The 26333-nt window shown below is 36.9% G+C and overlaps 1 protein-coding gene across 2 annotated transcripts in view; it reads right to left on the bottom strand.

The window, feature by feature from the left end:
* Nucleotides 1-9828: 9828 nt before the first annotated feature.
* LOC126279057 (exportin-1) overlaps nucleotides 9829-26333 on the bottom strand; it is a 150205-nt gene continuing 133700 nt past the window's right edge. For both annotated transcript variants that reach the window (XM_049979488.1, XM_049979486.1), the window contains exons 19-20: nucleotides 13394-13644; nucleotides 9829-12267 (exon numbers count right to left, since the gene is read on the bottom strand). In XM_049979488.1, the coding sequence (XP_049835445.1) occupies nucleotides 12121-12267; nucleotides 13394-13644 (398 nt within the window). In that variant the 3' untranslated portion in view covers nucleotides 9829-12120. The remainder of the gene's footprint in view (nucleotides 12268-13393; nucleotides 13645-26333) is intronic.

The following is a 26333-nucleotide window of genomic DNA, read 5'->3' as shown; positions in this document are numbered from 1 at the left end:
TCCACTCATACAGCAGTTGTCAACTGTGCTGGATGAATGAGTGGAATGTCCTACCACAAGAACTTCTTACCAGTTTTGTGGGTAGCATGGGGACACCTTGTGTCATATGTGGTCATCACACACCCTATTAAGAACCATTACCATTTTTTGTAATGTCCAGGGGACATAATAAATATTGGTGACTTTGGTGTAACTGTTGTTTTCAAATATTCAAATAAAAGTTTCATTTATGCTTGTCTCATTGCATATTTCTTCCAGTTACCTTCTGTAATACACTATAGCAGTTTTTTCTACATATGGTCTAAGTTCATTATGCTACAGAGGTTGAACAAAAAATAGGAAAACAACATGAGAAATGCATGCTTGAATGTAAATGTAGATCCTAGACTAGCCTGCAAATTGCACAGTTGTCTTTGACAACATACCGACCCTGTTCAAGAAGCATATCTAAGACATATACTGCATAAAAAATATCATCCACTAACAAAGAGAGGTATCAACGATGATATCAACTTTTTGAAACACTCTATATTGTGATGTAGGTTAAAATCCCAGATATCACACACTGCAGCCATTCACCCTGGTGGACCCTAATTTGCAAGTAATTCGGGGGGGGGGGGGGGGGGGGGGGGGGGGGGGGACTTGGAATTTTGTATGATACTCAATAGCACTAACAAAGTTACATTATGTCATCTGTTTGCGTGGTTTAATGTGTAGAACAGCAATTTCAACGCAGGAGATTGTGAGGTCGAGTCTTGTCAAAGGCACAATGTTTTTCTATTTTTAAATCTTTATCAAACTGTCATCATTTTTATTCAATTAATTAATTGTAATGCAATTTTAATCACATTTCTTTGTCACATAATTTTAATCATAATATCAACTACATTTACTCTCATTTTTCTTCCTATCACTCTTTCTCCATTTGCATGTGTTTTTAACTAAATGTATGAATTAATTTCGATTTAATTCCTGTTGTTTTATCACAGTTTTTTTTGTCCACATTATTGTGGTCATTATATCTATTTCTAATTTTGCTTGAATTTTGTTTTACTCACAAACCTGCATTATTTTATCCATAGCACATTAGGTATTTAGGTTATGCACGCAGTGCAAAAAAATTGCACTTCTGGTAACCAAAAGAAGGTAGGAAGGTATCTTTGCTCTGCAATGGTGACAGGATACAAATTTCAGAATATCTCAGCAGTCGGCATATTCGATGATGAGGACGAAGTTGTGGAGAACAAATGTAAAATAATCAAAGGCATTGTTCAATATGCCCCACACAAGTATGTTCTGAGTAAGGTTTTATGGGATGGGAAAGATCCACCATGGTTTTAATAGCCGTGTTACAGAAGGGCTATGTAAACAAAGAGCACTTCACCTCAGATTCAAGAGAAGTAAAAACCTAGCTCACAGACAAAAGCTGAGTGAAGTGAAAATGAGTGTAAGGAGAGCAATGAGAGAAGCATTCAATGATTTTGAAGGTAAGAGGTTGTCAGCAGACCTGAGTAAAAACCCAAAGAGATTTTGGCCATATGTAAAATCAGTAAATGGGTCAAAATCATCTATTCATTCTCTCAGTGACCACACTGGCACCAAAACAGAAGATAACAGAGAGAAGGCCCAAATACTGAATTCGGTCTTCCGAAGTAGTTTCACTGTGGACGATCGTAACACTGATCCTCCTCACAATTGTTGTACGAACATTGAAATCACAGCTATTGAGATAACCAACTGCGGAATTGAAAAGCAGCTATAGTCGCTTAATAGTGGAAAGGTGTCAGGACCAGATGAGATACCTATAAGATTCTATAAAGATTATGCAAAAGAACTTGTTCCCCTTCCAGCATTAATTTATTGTAGATCGCTTTCCTAACAACTGGAAAAAAGCGCTGGTCATGCCTATTTCTAAGAAAGGCCGTAACACAGATCCACACAATTATAGACCTAAATCGTTGACGTCAATCTGTCGTAGAATTATGTAACATATTGAGCATACATAGGAAAAGAAATCCACTACTCTATTGATGACAAACAGCTGGAGACAGCATCTGTCGTAAAATATCTAGGCTTAACTACCCAGAGCGATCTTAAGTGGAATGACCACATAAAACAGATAGTGGGAAAAGCAGACACCAGATTCATCAGAAGAATCTTGAGGAAATGTAAGTCATCCATGAAAGAAGTGTCTTATAACGCACTTGTTCACCCGATTTTTGAGTATTGTTCATCTATCTGGAATCCCTATCAGGTAGGACTGATAGAGAAGATCCAATGAAGAGCGGTGCTTTTCATCACAGGATCGTTTAACTGGCGAAAAGGCGTTGTGGACATGCTAAACAAACTCCACTGGCAGACGTTACAAATGAGGCATTGTGCATCACGGAGAGATTTACTATTGAAATTTTGGAACAGCATTTTTCAGGAGGAGTCGAACAACATATTACTTCCCACCACGCGTATTGACCACAAGGAGAAAATTCAAGAAATTAGAGCCAATACAGAGGCTTACCAACAATCATTCTTTCCATGCACTATTCGCGAATGGAACACGGTTGGAGGAATCATATAGTGGTACCGAAGATATCCTGCAGCACACATCATTAGGTGGCCTGAGGAGTATGATCATAAGATGCAACTTTTCTAACGCTATTGTGTCACAGAAGATTGAAAGTGTCACACACAATTACGACTTTTTTCCCCATCAATTACTCACGAACAAGGGCCCAGCAGGTTGAATGGCTGCAGTGTATGATACCTGGGATCTTAACCTGCACTGTACATATAGTTTCAAAAACTAGATCGCGCTGTACCTCTCCTTGTAACTCAAAATGTGGACCCAAGTGCCAAGAGCATGTTGAGTGATAGTGTCAGATGGTCATTAGAGAGGATTGTGATGAAAAACAAGGACAAGAGCCGCAAACATCACTGCAGGACTGAAGGTCACACTCACAAAACCTGCCAGAACAATAACAACATGAAGAGAGTTCAATAAACTGGGAATTGCAGCTTGAGCTGGTTCCACAACCATGCACAAGAGACGTAAATGCCTATAACAGGAAAATGTGGTGCTGAAGCCAAAAAACCATGACGATGGAGTGAGCAATGGAATAAAGTAATTTTAATCTTGTTGCACTGTCTCCAACTTCTGGCCAAGTTTACCTCCTGAAAGTGAAACATGGTGGAAGTTCAGTGAAAATTTGGGCAGCCAAGACACAGTATTCCATAGATGCCATGGATACTGCACAAGGTCACATTACTACCAATAATTATGTGACCAACTTTATGACTCAGCTCCATCCCATAGTACAATGTTTAATCCCCAATGGTGATGCAGTGTTCTAAGACAACAGAGCCCCTGGCCTCACAGCTCACACTGTCCAGGCCTAGTTTTGTGAGCACAAGGACAAATTATTATTGTATCTCCCCTGGCCACCACATTGACTAGATTCACTATTATTATTCAACCTTTGTAGTTTACTTTGGAGTGAAGTGTGTGTGATAACTAGCCACATCCATCGTTGTTACCTGCACGTGCCACTATTTGGCAGGAAGAATGGTTTAAGATTCCCTTGGAAACCATGCAGGACTGGCATTTATCCATTCCGAGGCAACTGGAAGCTGTTTCGAATGTCAACATGGTAAAGTGTTACAAGGGTAATCCCAAAAGTAAGGTCTTCTATTTTTTTTGTAAGTACATAGACCTGTTTATTTCTACAATGGTTTACATCAGTTTACAGCTTGAACATTTAGCTACTTTTCGACATAATCAACATTTCTGTCGACGCTGTGGCAGTTTTTGTATGCCCATGTCATACCAGCTCACCACCATGCTATTCACAAAAAGTTATGAACCTCTTCTTTCACCTCGTCGTCTTGAGCTGAATCGATTTCCGGCCAAATGTTCTTTTAACCTAGGGGACAGGTGATAGTCACTGCGTGCCAAGTCAGGGCTATAGGGTGGGTGGGTGATTATGTTCCACTGAAACTATTGCAGGAGAGCAACAGTTTGCCGAACGGTGTGTGGGCAAGCACTGACATGGAGAATGTGTACGCCCTTGCTCAACATTCCTCTTCTTCGGGTCTGAATTGCCCGTTTGAGATTTTTCAGAGTCTCACAGTACCTGTCAGAGTTAATTGTGGTCACAGCGAATCATCTTAAACGACGAGGTGAAAGAAGAGATTCATAACTTTCTGAACAGCATAGCGGCAAGCTGGTATGACATGGGCATACAAAAACTGCCACAGTGTCTACAAAAATGCGTCGATAGAAATGGTGATTATGTTGAAAAATAGCTAAATGTTCAAGCTGTAAACTGATGTAAACCACTGTAGAAGTAAACAGGTCTATGTACCTATAAAAATAGGAGACCTTACTTTTGCGATTATCCTCGCATGTTTTTGGTATTTTCATATTTTCGTCCAACTTATGTATCTTACCTAGGATGCGAAAGTTAGTTTATTTGTTAAGTTTCACCCACCAGTTTATTCTGCACAGTGACAGTTATTTACAAAATAAATATTATTCACAAAGGGTTATATTCACATGATGTGTAAGAGTAGTTATACGTGTTGATTAATGAAGATCATAAAATAGATGAAAATGTTTGCTGCTACAGAAACTTACATTAGCTTAGCACAAAACCCACTACTTAATTAAGCCAAGTCATAGTAACTGGACTGTCTGTCTGTATTCAAGAAATGGATTCAACAAACACTGATGTGGCACAAAACTAGTCACATAAATATATTAATAATTTTATCAAAACTAGAAGTTAATACTGTTTGACTGGGTTGCGGCAGTGTAACACACAGTATCTCCTAAGTACAGGTATGTCAACACTAATACAGCTATTAATGAACTTAACTTCTTAAACAATGAAACTGAGAAACAGCAGCATGTAGACGACGACACTATATTTCCAGCATCACTCAAGTTTTTATATGCACACAGCTTTCAGCAATAATGGTGTCCCAATTCATTGTATACAATGTATGGTTCATTTACGGCACTGACTTGTTTCAGACCTATTTTAGTTGTCAATAACGAAATAATTCTGAATAGTTTTTAAGGAAAAAGTGTACAGTTCCATTTTGGATCCATGAGCATGTTTTGGGAATATTTGACCCTGAAATGCATTTCGCAGAATACTGCAAAATAAATGTTTACAACTGCTTCATATGGCTCAAAACACTTTTTTAGAAATAATTTTTCTGTTTGTGACAACAGATGAAAGTCAGCATGTTAAATCTAATAAACAGTTTGCACTTCAGATTTTTGTTTCCCATTTTCAAGTGGGCAAGGCGCACTGTCTTGAAGAAAACAATCAATACACCCCCTCCCCCATCCCCCATACACACACATAAAAACCATTTGTCATTCAATGAGTTGGTCAAGAATACCTACCAATTATTTATCTATTGCACTCTGCAAGGCAAGCAATTAAAGCAAACACCTTTGCATCCTACAAAACATTGGTTATTATCTTTCCACCAAGTGAAATCTACTTCATCTTTTCTGATACATGGTTACTAACAACCACATACTGCTTTTTTCCTGCTGACAATGGGTGGACCCACGTCTGAGCTACAGTAGCAAATGTGGAAATAAAATCCATTTAGAATCACTTCAGAACGGTCACAACATTAATGAAAATTTTATTTCTGTACCTACTTTTGCTCAGTAAATACAGCACCCAGCTTTTTCTTGCGATTTACCTACAGTGCCAGCGATTGAACACACCTTTAAACATTAAACAAAAAAGTGTGCAATTTATTTAGGCTCTGTTGTGGTTACAGTTTCATCTTGTCATCGGAGTAGTGGCCTGTATGCCTCAGTGATACAGATTGTCATACCATACGTGCAATCACAATAGAGAGTATCTGTTGAGAGGGCAGACAAACATGTGGTTCCTGAAGAAGAGTTAGCAGCCTTTTCAGTGCTAGAATGGCAACAGTCTGGATGATTGACTGATGTGGCCTTGTAACATCACCCAAAAAGGCCTTGCCGCACTCGTACTGCAAACGGCAGAAGCTAGGGGAAACTACAGCTATAATTTTTCCTGAGGGCACACATCTTTACTGAATGGATAAACGAGAAATTGCACACGTAGGTTAGAAAACTTAAAAAGGAAAATGGATAGGAGCTAGATATAGTGGGAATTAGTGAAGTTCTGTGGCAGGAGGAACAGGACTTCTGGTCAGGTGAATATAGTGTTATAAACAAAGTTAAATAGGGCTAACACAGGAGTGTGTTTAATAATGAATATGGAAAATAGGAATGCGGGTATGCTACTATGAACAGCTTAGAAAATAGAAAGAAGCGCACACCTTCCATAGTAGACCAAGTTTATATGACAACTAGCTACGCAGATGATGATGATAATAAGATTGAAGAAATGTATGATGAGATAAAAGAAACTATTCAGATGGTTAAGGGGATGAAAATCTAACTGTTACGGGGGACTGGAATTCAACAGTACGAAAAGGAAGTGAACAAAAATTTTAGGTGGTAAAAAGAATGAAAGAGGAAGCTGTCTAGCAAAATTTTGTACAGAGCATAGTTTGATTATCAATAACACTTTGTTTAAGAATCATAAAAGGAGGCTGCATATGTGGGAAAGACCTGAAGACACTGGGAGGTTTCAGACTGATTATATAATGTAAGACAGGGATTTCACCACCAGATTTTAAACTGCAATACATTTACAGCGGCAGATGTGTATTCTGCCTACAATTCATTGTTTATGAACTGTAGATTAACACTGAAGAAATTACAAAAAGGTAGGATATTAAGGTGATGGGACCTGGATAAAGTGAAAGAACCAGAGATTGTTGAGAGTTTCAGAGGGAACTTTAGGCAATTTTTGACTAGAACAGGGGAAAGGAATACACCACAAGACGATTGGTTACCTTTGAGAGATGAAACGTGGAAGGCAGCAGAGGATCAAACAGGTAAAAGGAGAAGGCCGAGTTTGGATAACACGAGAGATATTGAATTTATTGATGAAAGGAGCGAATATAAAAAGTGAGCAAATGAAACAGGCAAAAGGGAACACAAATGTCTAAAAAATGAGTGTGACAGTAAGTGAAAAATGGCTAAGAAGGAAAGGCTAAATGACAAATGTAAGGATTCAGAATTCACTAGGAGAAAGATAGGTACCACCGACAGAAAAATTGAGGAGGCATTTGGAGACACGAGAAGCATCTGACGAATATAAATAACTCAGATGGTAAACCAGACCTTAGGAAAGAAGGGAAAGGTGGAAGGAGTATATATAGAGAGTATACAAGGGAAGTGAACTTTTAAGGCAATATTATAGAAGTTAACGAGGAAGTAGATAAAGATGAGTTGGGAGATATGGTACTGTTAGAAGAATTCGACAGAGCCCTGAAAGACTTAAGTCGAAACACAGCCCCAGGAGTATACAACATTCTGTCAGAACTGCTTTGTGACAGCCAGCCATGACAAAATGCTTCCATATGGTGCACAAGATGTACGAGACAGATGAAATACATTCAGACTTTCAGAAGAACGTAATAAACCCCGTTCAAAAGAAAGCACTTGGTGATGGAAATTATCGAACTATTAATTTAATAAGTCATGATCACAAAATAATAACACATTCTCCTTTACAGAAGAAGCAGAAGGATGGAAAAAATGGAAGAAACCAATCTTGGGGAAGATCAGTTCGGATTCGGGAGAAATGGGGAACACTGACCCTATGACTTACTAGGTTATGGAAAGGCAAACCTACATTTACAGCATTTGTTGACTTGGCGAAAATTTCTGACAATGTTAACTAGAACACACTCTTTGAAATTCTGGAGGTAGCAGGGGTAAAATACAGGGAGCAAAAGGCTATTTATAATTTATACAGAAACCAGACGGCCATCACAAGGGTCAAGGAGCATGAAAGGGAAGCAGTGGCTGAGAAGGGTGTAAGACAGGGACCTAGCCTATCCCAACATTATTCAATGTGCACACTGAGCAAGCATTAAAGGAAACCAAAGAAAAATTTGGAGTAGGAATTGAAATTCTGGGACAAGGAAAAAATTTTTAAGTTTGTAGAGGGCATTGTCATTTTGACAGATACAACAAGACCTTTGAAGAGCAGTTGAATGGAATGGACAGTGCCTTGGAGTGACGATATAAGATGAACATAAAAAAGCAAAACATGTATATAGTGGAATGAAGTCGAATTAAATCAAGTGATGCTGAGGGAAAACATCAGTTTATTTCCTGTAACAAACATAATTAATTTTGAAGGAAAATTTTACGTGTCCATTCAATAGAGGGTCCCCAAATTATTTTAGTGTGATACTTTTTTTTATACATTAATACTAACAGAAACAATAAAACACAAAGAATAAGCAGTACTCATGCAGCAACAGTACTGCCCTGGCCCGTACTTCCTGCTACCGTCGAGCACGAAGCGCTGCTCAGTTGCTGCTGGACAGTTGCTTATTCTTTGTGTTCTACTAGGACTGTTAATATATATCAATAAAACATATCGGACAACACCAATTTGGGAGTTCTCTATCTAATGTACGCATAACATTCCAATTTAAAAACAATTTTGTTTGTACGTAGAATCAAACTGACCCTTTCTGTTGACAATGGGTGTTGCATGAGCAGTAATTGTTTGGGGCAACTCAAGCTACACACAGCAAAAATGAAATTGCAAATATCTGAGAAAACACAAGAGAAAAAGAACCAAATGACTCTTAGGAGACACATCTGGTACCACACTGTGCCAAGTATGGAAAAAAATGAGCTTCTCAAAATATTTTAAACTTGTGAAAAATTACTGACACTTGCAACATACTGAGGACATTGCGCCAGTGCTGTTTGTCGCCAAGAACAACATTGTAACCTGCAGGCTCAGCCAACATCTGCATTTATGTTCAAGCGTGCATTTCTCGCACTGTTTCCATATTTTCGACTAACCCCTTACATTCTTTGGTTGTTCAGTTTCAACTACTGAAACAGATAATAATAATAACGATAACTTGCTAGTGACAAATTAACTGTTACTTATGCAAGTATGCTTCAGAACATCCATACCTCTCCATATGAAAATACACATTGGTTTCTTATTACATACCTGGTTTGTTTAAAGAGAACAACCCTGATGTTTCCACTGAAACATAGAGGAAGAAAGCACAGAATGGCTTAACAAGAAAGTTCCTCTTTGGTTTTCTCCAGTTCTGTGAAGAATATACTTTTAGTTCCAAAAGATCAGAATTTTATATTTATGTCCTGCTTTGGATTGGTTTTAAATTATACTGGCAATTCTCTGACTAATGCACCCAGTACGTGTAATTGAGCCATACATTACAATGTCTGTAAAAAATATATATTCATAATATTTTCACCAAAGAATAGGTGATGTTAACTGACACATTGGATGGTGTGTATAATATTAAAATTAATTCTTATTAAATCTAATATTTAACTCTCAGTGTCACACTGTCCAAACAGCAAACTTATTACAAAAGAAATAAAAATAATTCTGTGACTCACTAGTAATCTATAAAAATGGCCTAGCATCACTCACCTGCAAAATGACTTCCTTTTGCTCCAGTGGATTTCAACACCTGTATAAATGTGCCACACTCCACAGAATTAAATTCCTCCTCTAAAGCTGCACAGCTAAGTTATCTGCTCTCAGCTGCATACAACAAATTCTTAGCAATAATTTATTGCTGTCTACAGTTCTGATGCTCGTATTTTGTTATAAAAAACCTTTTGATTAAAACAGGCAACCAAGGGAAGATTGATAGAGGAAAACAGTGTTCTAAGCTTAAGGATAAAAATTGTGATTAACTGTAAAATAATTTTATTAACTTATTTCTCACAAAGAGCTTCCTACAAATTCAAGCTTACACTCCGCAAACTCTGGGCAACATGGGCAGAACATTCCTTTTCTTCTTAGAACAGAAGCAAAGGGCTACCTGAAGCAACTGCTCAAATTGTCCAACAGTTTCTCATGCATTCTGTGTGCTATCCTTACTTTCCTTCTTTTTTCCACTAAGGCGTACACATACAATCAGAAATTAGCTCAAATATGATCAACGGCTGTCCAAATTCTCTCTCCTTGCTTCCAGATAGGTTTCTCTATATGAAACCTATAACTGATACCCCAAGCAAGTTAGTCCAAAAATCACTATTCATGATAACATTTTCAAAGTAATTTTAATCACTAAAACATCCATCAAAGGCATAAATGAGAGAAAAGTCAATAATCGAAAATAAGTACGCAGGTGTGGCTCATTAAATGCAACTCTTGTTGCTTTCACAAATGAAGAGTTGATGAAGGAATCTCGTAAACTGTCAGACTTAAAGACTTCCTTCACAACCATTGCTAAAACAGTGAACTACCATGAGCACATAACAAAAGATGAATTTCAAGAAATAGGAAGAAAGATTAAAAAAATTATTTTCCTTCTAAAAACAGCAAAGATTTACACAAGGAATCTGCATCCATCAACACATTCAGGGACACTATACAACAGCAACATACAATCTTCACACACAGTCATCAAAAGTAAATTACACTATCTAGGAAACTTTTCCATATGATAGATTCTTCCAGTAACCAATGCGTTATATTCTCTTTTGCGCATGACTTGGAGAGAAGCTGAAATTTTAACACCCTTGAAACAGCAAACACAAAATAAAAAAGCGTCATTTTCACATCATACCTATTTACAGATTGTTGGAACTATATATTATTTCTTTTGTATTATTTCAAATACTGTCTTGACATAACAATTTACAAACTGCAATGTACACAAACCATCCTCATTAAAGCTTTACACAAAGAAGTACCTAACATATCTGGAGTGTTAATCTCTAAGCACAGTGTGAACACATGGTACTCAAGTATATTTATGGGAATTAGGGTTTCTTTTTTCAGTTTCAGCTACCTAACTGTAACATTATAACTAAATAACTATGGAACAAAAGTAACACTAAAAAATGTTAAAAATGAAATGCCTGTATGTCACAGAAATGCAATTTTCTCCACTCTCAGAAATAAGGTAACTGAACAAAAGTAACAAACATATTCAAAAATCACCTCTGAAATCTACATTACAAGGGTGTATGAATTGTAGAGAACAGCACACATTCTTAATTACAAATGAAAACAAGACAAAATAAAAATACAACCATTTATACAAAATAAGACCATTCACATGTGAATGCAATCATGAACACGCACACATACCAAACCACTGTTACTGACTCAAATGTTTATATACCTTCACAGTTTCTAAGCCACTGAATTCACAAGTGTCCATAGATGAAACTGTTTACACACCAACACTGCTCCTCACAGAGGGCAATTTATACAGCATGAACAAGAAACACGAAACAATAATCTAGTCCTCCACACATTATTTCAAGTTCACAACATTTACAATCATCCATGGTTAAAGTCCAACTTAAGATTCTTTCTCAACAAATGTCATTTGCTGATCATCTCATTTGTTGTTGAGATATTTCAGCATAAAAATCTGCCAAAGAAATAATCCGCTGGCTCTTAGTTTTACTGGGAAAATTTTATGAGAAATAAATAACGGAAAACAACACTGAGTGCTAACTGTAAATGAGATGGGTTGAGAGTTCATGGTTTTCATTTCAGACTTATAACCTGGTAAAACCAATGGCCTTCAAAAAGATGGACAAGCTGATAAATGTAACTGTGCATAAATACACATTACAAATACAGACTATCATTTTTGGAGGTTTCGCTACATACAAAAATATTTGTATTGCCACAAAGGAGCTTCTTTTCATGCCACAATGAGATGTTGACCAAAAGCAAAAGCTTGTTGAAGCTAATGATATAATGGGCAAACTTGTTACATAACCTCCATTTCAAGGCTGAGATACATGGAATGGCCAGCTTCTTACAAAACATCAGCAACTTGACAGATTACCTAGCTTTTCAAATATTTCACTGAAGACTGAACTAATAGTTTCCTCTGTTTTCCCTTTCCATTGGTCCTATCAAATGCCAAAAAGCACAATCAGTTTTCTTTTTAAATCTACTGATAGTTTATATTTCGCTCGTATTACACTTCAGTCTACTTAGATTGCAGATTTCTTCAGTCCTGCATCTCTTCTGGCATTTCATGAGGATTTAAGATGCCAGGAACTGACATCTGAATTCGCCTCTTTTCTTCCTGGGCCTGGAGCAAAGCTGCTTCTCGTTCTTCTAGGAACAAATCTGAATCGTCTTCACCTGTGTATTCCTGCAAATAAATATGAAAAATTATTAGTTAGCAAACATGCTTTATGGAGTTAGTTGAGTAATAAACAGCTATTAATGAAATGTGCATACATTATTTGTACACTGCTAAGAAAAGAGAGTTGAGGCCACATAAATGTCATAATGAGAAATAAGGTGGGGCAGGTTGCTACTCTTCCTTGTTACTCATTATAGATGCAATGTAATAAAAATACCAAATACAAGATCAAGTCACAGAAAAGAGTCGTGTCTGCAGAAATTTATCCAGCGTGTGGGGAAACACTGTAAAATTGCAATTTTTTTATATAAATTAATTGTTCAGTTTCAAAGCATGTCATTTTGCAAGAACTAAATGTTACAGATGCCACAAAAAACTTATTATATCCTACAGAACTTCTCTTCTGGAAGTGTATGAGAATGCTATAATGAATGAAAACTCTATTATAATCCAGCTTCTGGGCTGCAGGTTGGGGGAGGGGAAGAACCCCTTCTTGCAGACACCTATAGTCACATATCATGTTTTCACATTTTAGATATCCCAGTACCATGAACAGATATCAGTTCATAAGAAGAGACGGTAAGAAGAAGCTACAGCAATGAAGTAATACAACATACGTTACTTAAACCAATGTTAGCAGGTTGAGTCACTGCTATGCTAGGCAGTAGTAGTTACATTTGTAGGAATTACTCTGATAACAGTTGAACTGGTAAAGACTGTGGATGATAAAATAATGACAAATCAACAAGAACAAAAACAGAAATTTGTTTCAGATACCACTAAAAAATAACACTAACACACAGAAAACTAATAGTACTTTTGCAGAACTGGATAGAAATACTTCTGTGTACCGAGCAAAATGGAAACGAACATGACTTGGCCTTATGTACTCAATAGCTACAGATAAAAGACAAAAGTAAGATCTCAAAAATCTTACATGGCAATGTTTGAAAAGCAAAGAAAATCTTATACAATTATAACATGAATTTCTTAACACTTATCTCATTGCAAGCTGGTAAGGTGTAACTTTTTCCCCCACGAACAATAAGCTTTATACATTCAATTTTCGTCAAGCAAAGCACATAATATTGTGCGTGCATTTATTATTGGAAATAATTAGCATAATACTTACCCTAATTTGTACAAGGAAGTCTCTCAGATGTTCTTTGAATGCTGGTATGTCTTGATCAAGGTTAAAAAGCCCCTGCACAGTTATCTTTATTTGATTATCCATTAGGTGTGGGAATGCTGCACGAAGAAGACTTGCAACAAACTCCTGAACAACAAGCACATTATCTGGTGAATTTCCAAGGGGCACAGTGATCCGCCCCATCTCCACTAGGGTAAACATATAGGCCAAAATAGTTGCATGCATATTCAGACCTGAAATTAGACCACAATAATACTGTATCAATATATTACAATTGTGCTTGGTTTTGAAAAGCTCTCTTGACAACCTAATGACTAAGGTAAGTTTCATGGTGATTTTTGTACTTAACTAAGTGCCAAGGTCGCCATTCTTAGAAATACTCCCCTTCGTAAAATACTGTATAGCAGTGGGAAATCTGCTTGAAGTGATGCAGGTACTGGAAAAGCATGCTCCCGTATTTAGAGTACAGGGAAAAAACCATGCTACACCTACTTAACTTACGTATAGCAGCAGTTTGAAACAGAAGCCTTCTGTGGTATGCAGAATGTTTGTATGTAATGGTTTATTGTGTAGCATAAGAATATCAAAAGCACACCCTGCAGTGTTTTGTCTGTGCATTTCAGCCCCTCAATAAATATTTTAGGATTTAAACACACACAAGAATAAGTAACTTCTCTTATTCTAATAACAATAACAATATCTTGATAAACTCAAAACACTCACCTGTCATTCCTTTAATAGTTACAAAAAAACCAAAGAACTTGATTTCTAAAAATCATTCAGCGCCATCAGAAAGTTAAACAAATCTCACCTCAACTGATGATTTTCAATATCTTTCTCACGGCATATACTCAACTACAGCAAAACTACTGTTGTTGTCTTTTAGCCATGTGACATTAAAATCAAAGCACTCATACTTAAATAGTTGAATGAATGTAATGCCTAACCCATCCTTAATACCCCATATTTTGAAAGCAAACCATTATCAAACAGTAAAATAAGTCACAATTATTAAATATCTGGAAGCACCTATCTGGAGCAATTTGGCAAGATAAATCCAACTAGGCAGAAAACAGCTGCATACAGATTAACTGGAGAAAGTGCGTATAAGACTAAGCAAACTATTAACAAGACTTCTTCCAAAATCCACAGCCAACAGATTCTTTAACTTTTAAGCTCTTCCCAGTGTATACATTGAATACTTATTGAAATACAGCTACGTAAAACAGTGAAAATCAGTCTTGTTTCAATGGATAATCTTCTCAACAGCACTTGATAATGATGAGGTTTATTCATTGAAATATACACTGATTTGGATGTCTCTAACTGGTCACATTCCTGTAGAACAGATTATTACCATTCATCAACTTGAAACGTATATCACAATAAATTAATCAAAATGAGCAATAATATGAACTAATAAAAATTGTAAAAGAATGAAAGAGACAAAAGAAAGACAAATCAAATGTTGGTCAATCAATACCAGCCTGCTGAATGAGCTGAGTATTCTATCATCACATTCTCAGTAAAAGGTGAGAAGAGTTTGTACAACATAAAACAGCCTCTTAGAACTGAAAAATGTAAAATCCATGGTTTTGCAAATTTCCTCCCCAGGAAAGGACAGAAGTCTGACTGCAACACAGACACATGGTGACAGAATAAGGGGTTGGGGGAAGAGTTCATTCCATTGTGGACATCCACCACACAGTACGAGGTATCTGACAAGCCTGTTTTTGAAGTATCGTAGTCTCAATTGAAAATAAAAATTGCTATAAGCAATCACACTATACAATTTTTAAGAAGTGTGACTTGTTACGGTCTACACTTATACAAAATCAAGTTGTTTATCAAAACTCTCAAAAAGTTCTTGACCAATTTATATGAAATTTTTGCATATCACTCAAACAAACACTCGGATGGCCATGGAAAACATATTTTTAAATATATCTAATATACAAATTTACATATGTAATACATGAAGGATAAACATATTTAGCACACATCGCAAAGTTCTTGACTGGTTAATTCAAATTTTTCACGATTCTCTAATAAATGTTTGGATGGATATGAGCTATATATTTTTTAAATATATATGCAATATATAAAGGGGAAACGTTATTATAGAAATCCTGAGACAGAAGATAAAAATGCATTGTGCATTTCACTGTAGAGAGGAAGATTCTGAGGGTTGACACAGCTGTGCTGCTGTTTGTAGCAAAATGGCAACTACATCACAAGAGAAATCCTTTGTGTTTTGGAATTTGCACAAAGTTAATACAGTGTTCAAGTGCAGCGTGCATTCCGTCACTGCTTCAGCAAGAAGTTGCATCTCCACAAACAGATTTATGACTTGTATACAGAATTATTGGAAGCCCCTTGCACATGCAAAGGAAAGAGAACTGGTCAGCTACACGCACCTGATGAAAATTTTGAGTGTATCTGAGATGCGTTCAAATGGAGCTCCCGCAAGTACACAAGATGGGCAGGCCTGGAACTTCAACTTCCTCGGATAAAAGCATGGTGTGTTCCGAAACAACGCCTGCATATGAAGCCTAACAAGTTGCAGTTACTGAATCCCAGTAACCATAACAGAAGGTACGTATTCCACATTTCAATTTTCCGGTATATGGTAGAGGACACTTTTTCTGAATACTTCACCTTTTTGGACAAATCGATACTTCATCGAATGTATAAAGTAAACTGCTATAATGTAAGGATTTGGGGGCATCACAAAATCCTGGTGTCGTCAACAATTATCAAGGAGACTCACCGAAACTGAATGTGTTTTAAGCCTTTTTATTCACAAAGTTTATTGGCCTTTCTTTTTTTGTGGAGGAAACTATGACAGGAATGTAATACCTGGACGTGAGGAAACGACTAATTCTGCCACTACCACGGAGATTTCAGTATTCCATTTTTATGCATGAAAGCACCCTATCATGGTTTCACTTTGAGGTGTGGCGTTATCTTAACACCATCTTCATCACATAATAGTGGTTTGGGAGAAGTGTACAACAAGATATGGTTCATTGCTTTTGGGCTGTCAGGTCACCAGTGCTCACACCTTATGATTTTTTTTTTCTGTGGGTGTACATGAAACACAGGGTCTTAATCCCACTTACGGCAGCTAGTCTTCAAGAGCTGGAAAATCGAATTATTGAAGCTGTTCATTCAATAAACAGGGATCTGTTGATTCAAAGTGTGGAATGAAATGGACTACCATTCTGATGTTCCTCAAGCAATGCATCATGCTCATGTTGAGTGTATGGTACAGTGTCTGTGCGAACATAAAACTCTGAACCTTCCACTATCCAGTATTGCATTGTGTTTCTTTCTTTCATAGTGTGCCTGTAATGAACGACGAATTGGTTCCTTGTTGGAACACCCTGAATAATAAGGATACACTGTTAGCAAAAATCTTGAACAGTGTTTGACCACTTTACTTCCATTTTTTTCATGAAGTTCTAAAAAATTCATAGCGATATAGCCTATATTTTTAATAACAATTTGTAGGTTTTCTGTTAAAACGGACAGTGAGAAAGAAAATTCTGCACTGCATTGTGCTGTGCTGTGAAAACGTGTGGTTTCATTTACTTTCTCACAGTCAGTTTTCCCTAGGATAGCAGGGCATGATTAGCAAAACTGTTTTTCTCAAATATATTCTTCCTCTTTATATTGCAGTTTCAAAGCACCAAAAGTGTGATATGTTTTCTTGCTCACAGTTGTTTTAACAGAAAAAAGGAAAGTAATTTTCACAGGTTATTCAGCTTATGATTAGAATACTACTATGGAATGTGAATTGTCCAAAATGTTGTACTTCTACCTATTCACAAATTAAAATTATGAAAAAATACTGTCACTGAAGCTAAAAATCCACCAGCTGGTAAAGTTTCTCTTATATTCCATGTCCCACTGATACCAACCATATTCCCATTCACTTTATATGACTTCAACCCCCAATCAAGGTTTCGTTGCAACAACAATAAACAAGGTCCAAGGCCAGAGAGAGGGCGGGAGAGGAGACAGACAGAGAGAGAGAGGGGAGGAGGAAATGGACAGAGAGGGGGGAGGAGGAAACAGACAGAGAGAGGGGAGGAGGAGGGGAGGATAGACAGAATGGGGGAAGCAGGAGGGGATGGACAAAGATAGGGGCAGAACGAAATTAGGACTTCTGTCCAATTCCCATAAACTTTTAGCAATTGTGAAGCAGTGCCGGGTTTGCTAATAATCTACATGGATACTCTGCAAATCACATTTAAGTGCCTGGCAGAGGGTTCATCAAACCACATTCACAATTCTCTATTTATTCCAATCTCGTATAGTGCACAGAAAGAACGAACACCTATATCTTCCCGTACAAGCTCCGATTTCCCTAATTTTATCGTTGTGATCGTTTCTCCCTATGTAGGTCGGAGTCAACAAAATATTTACGCATTCGGAGGAGAAAGATGGTGATTGGAAGATCCTGTCGCAACAAAACACGCCTCTCTCTTAATGATGACCAGCCCATGTGTGACACTCTCTCCCATATTTCGCGATAATACAAAATGTGTTGCCCTTCTTTTTCGATGTACTCCATCAGTCCTATCTGGTAAGGACCCCACACCTTGCAGCAGTATTCTAAAAGAGGACGGACAAACATAGTCTCCTTTGTAGATTTGTTACATTTTCTAAGCCTCCTGCCAATAAAACGCAGTCTTTGGTTAGCCTTCCCCACAACATTTTCTGTGTGTTCCTTCAAATTCAAGTTGTTCGTAATTGCAACACCTAGGTATTTAATTGAATTTACGGCTTTTAGTTTAATTCCTTTTAGCACTCATGTGGATGACCTCACACTTTTCATTATATAGGGTCAACTGCCAATTTTCACACTATTCAGATATCTTTTCTAATTTGTTTTGTTCTTCTGATGACTTTATTAGTCGATAAATGACAGTGTCATCTGCAAACAACCTAAGACGGCTGCTCAGATTGTCTCCCAAATCATTTATATAGATAAGGAACAGCAAAGAGCCTATAACACTACCTTTGGGAATGCCAGAAATCACTTCTGTTTTACTCAATGACTTTCCGTCAATTACTACGAACTGTGACATATCTGACAGGAAATCACAAATCCAGTCACACAGCTGAGACAATATTCCATAAGCACGCAATTTCACTACAAGCTGCTTGTGTGGAACAGTATCAAAAGCCTTCCGAAAGTCCAGAAATATGGAATCGATCTGAAATCCCTTGTCAATAGCGCTCAACACTTAATGTGAATAAGGAACTAGTTGGGTTTCACAGGAACAATGTTTTCTAAACCCACGTTGACTGTGTGACAGTAGTTTTCTTTGAGGTAATTTGTAATGTTTGAACACAATGTATGTTAAAAAATCATGCTGCATATCTACATTAACGATATGGGCCTGAATATTAGTGTGACCTGTGCAACATCCCAGTCTTTGGTTATGGATTAGATTAGTTTTTCGTTCCATAGATCCGTGTTGAGGAGATCCTCGTGGATGTGGAACATGTCACTGAAATAACAATCTACATCTACATCTACATCTGTACTCCGCAGGCCACCTGACGGTGTGTGGCGGAGGGTACCCTGAGTACCTCTATCGGTTCTCCCTTCTATTCCAGTCTCGTATTGTACGTGGAAAGAAGGATTGTCGGTATGCTTCTGTGTGAGCTCTAATCTCTCTGATTTTATCCTCATGGTCTCTTCGCGAGATATACGTAGGAGGGAGCAATATACTGCTTGACTCTTCGGTGAAGGTATGTTCTCGAAACTTTAACAAAAGCCCATACCGAGCTACTGAGCGTCTCTCCTGCAGAGTCTTCCACTGGAGTTTATCTATCATCTCCGTAACGCTTTCGCAATTACTAAATGATCCTGTAACGAAGCGCGCTGCTCTCCGTTGGATCTTCTCTATCTCTTCTATCAACCCTACCTGGTGCGGATCCCACACTGCTGAGCAGTATTCAAGCATTGGGCGAACAAGCGTACTGTAACCTACTTCCTTTGTTGTCGGATTGCATTTCCTTAGGATTCTTCCAATGAATCTCAGTCTGGCATCTGCTTTACCGACGATCAACTTCATATGATCATTCCATTTTAAATCACTCCTAATGCGTACTCCCAGATAATTTATGGAATTAACTGCTTCCAGTTGCTGACCTGCTATTTTGTAGCTAAATGATAAGGGACCTATCTTTCTATGTATTCGCATCACATTACACTTCGCTACATTGAGATTCAATTGCCATTCCGTGCACCATGCGTCAATTCGCTGCAGATCCTCCTGCATTTCAGTACAATTTTCCATTGTTGCAACCTCTCGATACACCACAGCATCATCTGCAAAAAGCCTCAGTGAACTTCCGATGTCATCCACCAGGTCATTTATGTATATTGTGAATAGCAACGGTCCTATGACACTCCCCTGCGGCACACCTGAAATCACTCTTACTTCGTAAGACTTCTCTCCATTGAGAATGACGTGCTGCGTTCCGTTATCTAGGAACTCCTCAATCCAATCACACAATTGATCTGATAGTCCGTATGCTCTTACTTTGTTCATTAAACGACTGTGTGGAACTGTGTCAAACGCCTTGCGGAAGTCAAGAAACACGGCATCTACCTGTGAACCCGTGTCTAAGGCCCTCTGAGTCTCGTGGACGAATAGCGCGAGCTGGGTTTCACACGATCGTCTTTTTCGAAACCCATGCTGATTCCTACAGAGTAGATTTCTAGTCTCCAGAAAAGACATTATACTCGAACATAATACGTGTTCCAAAATTCTACAACTGATCGACGTTAGAGATATAGGTCTATAGTTCTGCACATCTGTTCGACGTACTAATAGTATGAATATATACAACACATCATTTGTTTCTATTAAAAAATTCGTCAATGGAGTAGAAGGAGTTGGCCACTAGTATGTCTTTCAGGCTCCTTTTAAACTGATCTTTATTTGTAACTAAATTTTTTATGTTTGCTGGCAAATTATTGAAGATGAGTGTTCCTGAGTAGTGGATCCCTTTTTGAACTAAAGTAAGTGCTTTTAAGTCATTGTGCAGATCATTTTTGTTCCTGGTATTGTATGTATGAACTGAGCTGTTTGTTGGAAAAAAGAGATATATTATTTACGACAAATTTCATTAAGGAGTAAATATACTGAGAGGCAATAGTTAGTATACCCAGTTCTTTGAAGAGGTTTCTACAAGACGTCCGTGAGCTTACTCCACAAATAATACGTATTACACGCTTTTGGACTCTGAAAACTTTTTTTTTACTTTAAGAGTTACCCCAAAATATTATACCATATGACATTATGGAATGAAAGTAGGCAAAGTATGCAAGCTTTTTCACTTTTATGTCACCTATGTCTGCTAACACTCGAATTGGAAATACAGATTTGTTAAGGCATTTCTGCAGTTCTGTGGTATGCTCCTCCCAACTGAATTTATTATCAAGTTGTAATTCCAGGAATTTAAGACTGTCAACCTCTTCTATCTGCCCTTCTTCGTACTTTATGCATATGCTGGGTGGAAACCTCTTACAGGTTCTGAATTCCATATAGTGAGTCTTTTTGAAGTTTAATGTCAGTGAGTTGGCTTTAAACCATGTATTAATATCCATGAAAATATCATTAGCAGATCTTTCTAGAGCTACACTCTACATACTATTTATTGCAATACTTGTGTCATCTGCAAACAAAATGAACACTGCTTCTGGCAGTGTAACTGATGAGAGATCATTACTGTACACAAGAAAAAGCAATGGCCCTAAGATGGATCCTTGTGGGACACCACATGTAATTTCTTCCCATTCTGATTAAGACTGATGACTTAATTCACTAGTCCCTTGCACTGACACCCTTTGTTTCCTGTTAGCGAGGTATGACTTGAACCATTTTGCAGCACTGCCCGTAACACCATAGAATTCTAATTTATGTAAAAGAATGTTGTGGATTACACAATCTAATGCCTATGACAAATCACAGAAAATACCTGCTACTTCTAACTTGTTATTTAATGAATTAAGTACATTTTCACTGTAGGTGTAAATAGCCTTTTCGATATCAGAACCCTTCAGAAATCCAAACTGTGTTTTTGATAATATGTTATTTGTGGTCAGATGGTTGAGAAGCTGCATGTACATTACTTTTTCTAAAATTTTTGAGAAGGCTGGCAAAAGTGAAATCGGTCTGTAGTTTGATGGCATCTCTTTATCCCCTTTCTTGAATAGAGGCTTAACATTTGCATGTTTCAGCCAGTCAGGAAATGTCCCAGTTATAATTGACTGGTTATACAAGTAACTTAGAATTGTACTAAACTCACAAGAACATGCCTTAATTAACTTTGTTGATATTTCATCGTAACCACTAGAATGCTTTGTTTTTAAAGATTTTATTATGGAAGTTATTTCTTTTGGTGAAGTGAGTGACATATTCATGTACCTGAAGCTATTAGTAATGGTTAGTATCAGATATTCAAGGGCATTATTTACTGATCCTGACAATCCCATTTTATCAGTAACAGATATAAAGTACTTGTTAAATAGATTTGCCACACTATGCCCAACGGTTACTAATGTGTCATCTACCCTTAGTGCTATTCGCTCCTGTTCCTTTTTGGTTCTACCAGTCTCCTCTTCACTATATCCCATATTGTTTTTATTTTGTTCCCTAACATTGCTATCTTCTTCTCATAGTGCATTTGTTCAGATGTCTGACTTAATTTTTTTAATATTTTACAGTATTCCTTGTGTTTAGCTAAATCATCAGCATTGGAGCTATCCTTGGTCGACAGATACATTTTCCTTCCTGTCTTACAGGAAATCTTTATTCCTTGTGTGATCCATGGCTTTTTTATAGACTTCTGTTTAATTCGAGTAACTTTTAGAGGAAAACAGTTTTCAAACATGGTACTGACATTGTTCGTGAATGTGTTATATTTTTCATTCATGTCATGAGCACTATAAACATCTTTCCAGTTCATATCTTTGAGCAGTTTTCTAAAACATTCAATTTTTGGTTGATTGAATACTCTCCTGTACTCAGATTTAGCAGTTCTGATAATCTGCTTAGAATTTACATCTAAAACGACTTGCATGTCAAGATCTGATAGTCCATTTATTACAGGTTTTATGATATGATTTTGTTCCTTTGATTTGTCTACAAAAATGTTATCAATGGCTGTCCTTGAGGATTTAGTGATCCTAGTTGGTTTAGAGTGTGAATTAAATTGAAAGACAACATTACTAACTGCAGTAAATGTTTACTGGAAGATTGAATTAGAAAATCTGTATTAAAGTCACCAGCGATCAAAATTTCTTTGTTTATTACTGTTAAATAACCCAAAAGAGCTTCTAGATGATTTATGAATAGATTATAATTTCCTGCAGGTGCTCGGTAAATAGTTACTATTATATAGGATATGTTATGGAACTCTTACTTCTGTTGCACATGATTCTAGATGCTGCTCTAAGCAGAATTTATTAATGTCAATGTTCTTGAATTTATGGCCATTTTTAATAAATGTGGAAACTCCTCCTCCATCCATATCTACTCTGCAGAAGTAGGAAGCTAGCTTAAATCCTGAAATGTCTAACATATCTGTACCAGTGGTCACTTGATGTTCAGAGAGGCAGATTATGTCAGTTCATAAATACAAACAAGTAGTTCATCAACCTTATTTCTGAGTCCCGGAATGTTCTGGTGTAATAAAGATAACTGATACTGCATACTAATGGGATTATAACTGCTTAGGTGAAGATGAACTGGCAGTTTCTGATTACTTTCTGTTAAATATTGTTTAAATGGAGGCTGTATGCTAAAATTTGACTCCTGTTCATATGTTTTCACAAGCTGAGTGTGTCTGCCAGTCTCTCTTAAAACTCTTATTCTATTCCCCTTCCCTATCCTTAAAAAGGCATCCCTCTGACACCTGTGACCACTGGTATTTTACCACTTGTGACAGTGTCCCACCTTAAGTTTTCAGCAATCAACCCAGACAGTTTTCTCTTCCCTTTCCTATTGCGGTGAAGGCCATGCCTAGGATCTTTCGTCGAGTGAATGGTTGTATATGATTGTTAGGTATGGAGATAATGCATCAGCATGCCCCAAAAGGAACCTAACTGGTATACATTCTGGACCAGAAGACTCTTTTATTAAGCGATTTAAGTTGCTTCACTACTCCGAGGATATTTACTTCTATGTTACTCATGTTGGCAGCTGTCCTAGATTTGAATTCTGGAATATTTACTTCGTCTTCTTTTATGAAGACATTTCGGAAGGCTGTGTTTATTAACTCTGTTTTGGAAGCACTGTCTTCAATAGTATCTCCATTGCTATTGCACAAAGGAGGCATTGATTGTTTCTTGGCGCTAACATACATCACATACAAACCAGGTTTTGATACAAAGTTTCGTTGTGGAAACTGTTATAAGCATCTCACATTGAAGTCCGCGCTAAATTTCGAGCTTCTGTAAAAGATCGGCAATCTTGGGGATTTTGCGTCTGTTTAAATCTGGCATGTTTGTTTCGTTATTTCAGAAAGTGACCTGTTTTGTGTACTAAGGGGGATCAGCTCTGTTGTCTGTTAATTTATTTGGTATAAATCTCAATTGCTGTCGATGCTATTTCTTTGAATTCAAGCCACATCTGGTCTACACTTACATTAAATTTTTATTTGCTGTTTTGAGGAGGCATATTTTTTGCTTATTTTTGGAGGATTTGGGGATTACAATATTCAATCTCGCTATGAGAACCCTGTGTTCACTAATCCCTGTATCAGTTTTTATGCTTGTTATTAACTCAGGATTATTTGTTGCTGAGAGGTCGAGTGTGTTTTCACAACCGTTTACTATTTGAAATAACTTTCAAAGAATGTGTTTAGCACAATTTTGGATGACATTTTGTGTGTACCTCTGGAATTAAACATGTATTTTCGCCAACATATCGAAGGTAAATTAAAGTCATCACTAACTATTACCGTATGAGTCGGGTACGTGTTTGAAATCAAACTCGAGGTTTCTTTGAACCTTTCAGCAACTGTATCATTGGAATTGAGAGGTCAGTAAAAGGATCCAATTATTATTTTATTCCGGTGCCAACAGAATATCTACTTCAATTTCGCGACAAGTTAAACTACTTCTAACAGCAACAAACATACCACCGCCAACCGTGTTTAGCCAATCCTTTTGGAACACCTTTAGGTTCTTCGCAAAAATTTCAGCTAAGCTTATATCCGGCTTTCAGTGCCTATAACGATTTGAGCATCAGTGCTTTCTATTAGCACTTGGAACTCTGGTACTTACCCTTTAGGACACATTATTAATAAAAAAAACATTACATAAGGAACAGTAAATGACCATACACACTTCATGGACTCCATTTGTGTTACATCCACTAACTGGCTATTTTCTATCCGCTGTGGAGTGCCAGAAGATGATTACTCGCCTGTCTTTTGTTTCTTATGCATTCTTCTTGATTCATGGTCTGTAAATGGCTAATGACTTATTTTTGTTGTTCCCAAAATATTTACTAGAGCAATATAGTTACCTAAAAACAACAAATTTGATCAGCTAAAAAGAAAATACAAACAACATATCACTGCTCCAAAACTTGTGTTGTCATGCAACATAAGTTCCTTAACTGATAAACTTTCTACTCAATATCTCTTGCACAGTATCGTAGGTATTCATCCTTCCAAATCACAGTTTTAAAAAATTCTGGTAGTTATTTTTCTTCGTAAACAATACAGCAAAATACGGGAGACTTGTAAATATGTAGTTAGTAGTTTTTAAATGAATATCCTTGTGTACAATTTTCTATTGCTTTATTACATATAATAGAGTGCCATTTTTTTAAAAAAATATTTGAATAACCTGTTTTACTGTTGCCATCACCACTAAATCATGGTAGGTATTGCTCTTTGGTTTTAATAACACAGGCCAATAATGGAAAAACTTTTTTTGCTGATAATACCTTATTCTTATGTTTTTTAGGGTGGGAAATCCAAATATGGTACTTAAAAAACTGTATCACCCACCATTTCTTCACATTTTACAGTTAAATGTATTAAAGTAAGTAACTTAAAGAATTTAACAGCTTTTATATAGTTAAATGATTAAAAATGAGGTGTAATGAATGTACATGACATTGGTAGCACTGCCGAAAAACATTTGCTGGCAAAAAAGAAAAAAGAAGAAAAAAAAAGAAGTCGATTCTATTTTTTGTGTTAACAGATGGTGTTTTGTTTACTGTCAACCTAACCTCTCTTTCCCGTTTCCTGTACATGTGCTCAGTACAATGTCTAATCGTGGTTATAAAAACATTGTTGACAGTTTTTTTTATATTTGTAGTGAATTTGTGATTTAAAAAACGTCAAAGAAACTTTACAGACTTTGTGAAAAAGATTTATCTATCATACTTTGGATTTAAACTTGGTCATCAACATAAATCTCGAGCGCCGCATAAGGTATGTTATGTGCATGTTGAAAATCTGAGAAAATGGTCCAAAAAGGAGGAAAAAGCCTTTATATTTGTTGTTCCTATGATATGGAGGAAGCCAAGAAATCATTCTGATGATTGCTACTTTTGCAGTGTTGATATTACTGGTCATAATTTTAAAAAAAACAAGAAGGTAATAAGCTACCCTAACCTTCCACCCGCCATCCGGCCAGTAGGGCATGGTGTAGATTTGCCGGTTCCTGAACCACGAGATGATTTAAATTTTATTCCAACGGAAGTATTTCCTGATGTACAATGTGATTTAGATGAACCAGATGATTATGAATTCCATTGTAATACAGAAATTTTAGAGCCCAAATTGTTTACTCAAACCAAGCTTAACGATTTGGTTAGGAATCTGAAGTAAACGAAATAAAAAGCTGAATTGCTTGGCTCCAGATTAAAATAAAAGA

Source organism: Schistocerca gregaria, chromosome 6 (genome assembly GCF_023897955.1).
Source record: "Schistocerca gregaria isolate iqSchGreg1 chromosome 6, iqSchGreg1.2, whole genome shotgun sequence".
In the NCBI taxonomy this organism is placed as follows: domain Eukaryota; kingdom Metazoa; phylum Arthropoda; class Insecta; order Orthoptera; family Acrididae; genus Schistocerca; species Schistocerca gregaria.
This window is presented reverse-complemented; position numbering and strand designations above follow the sequence as displayed.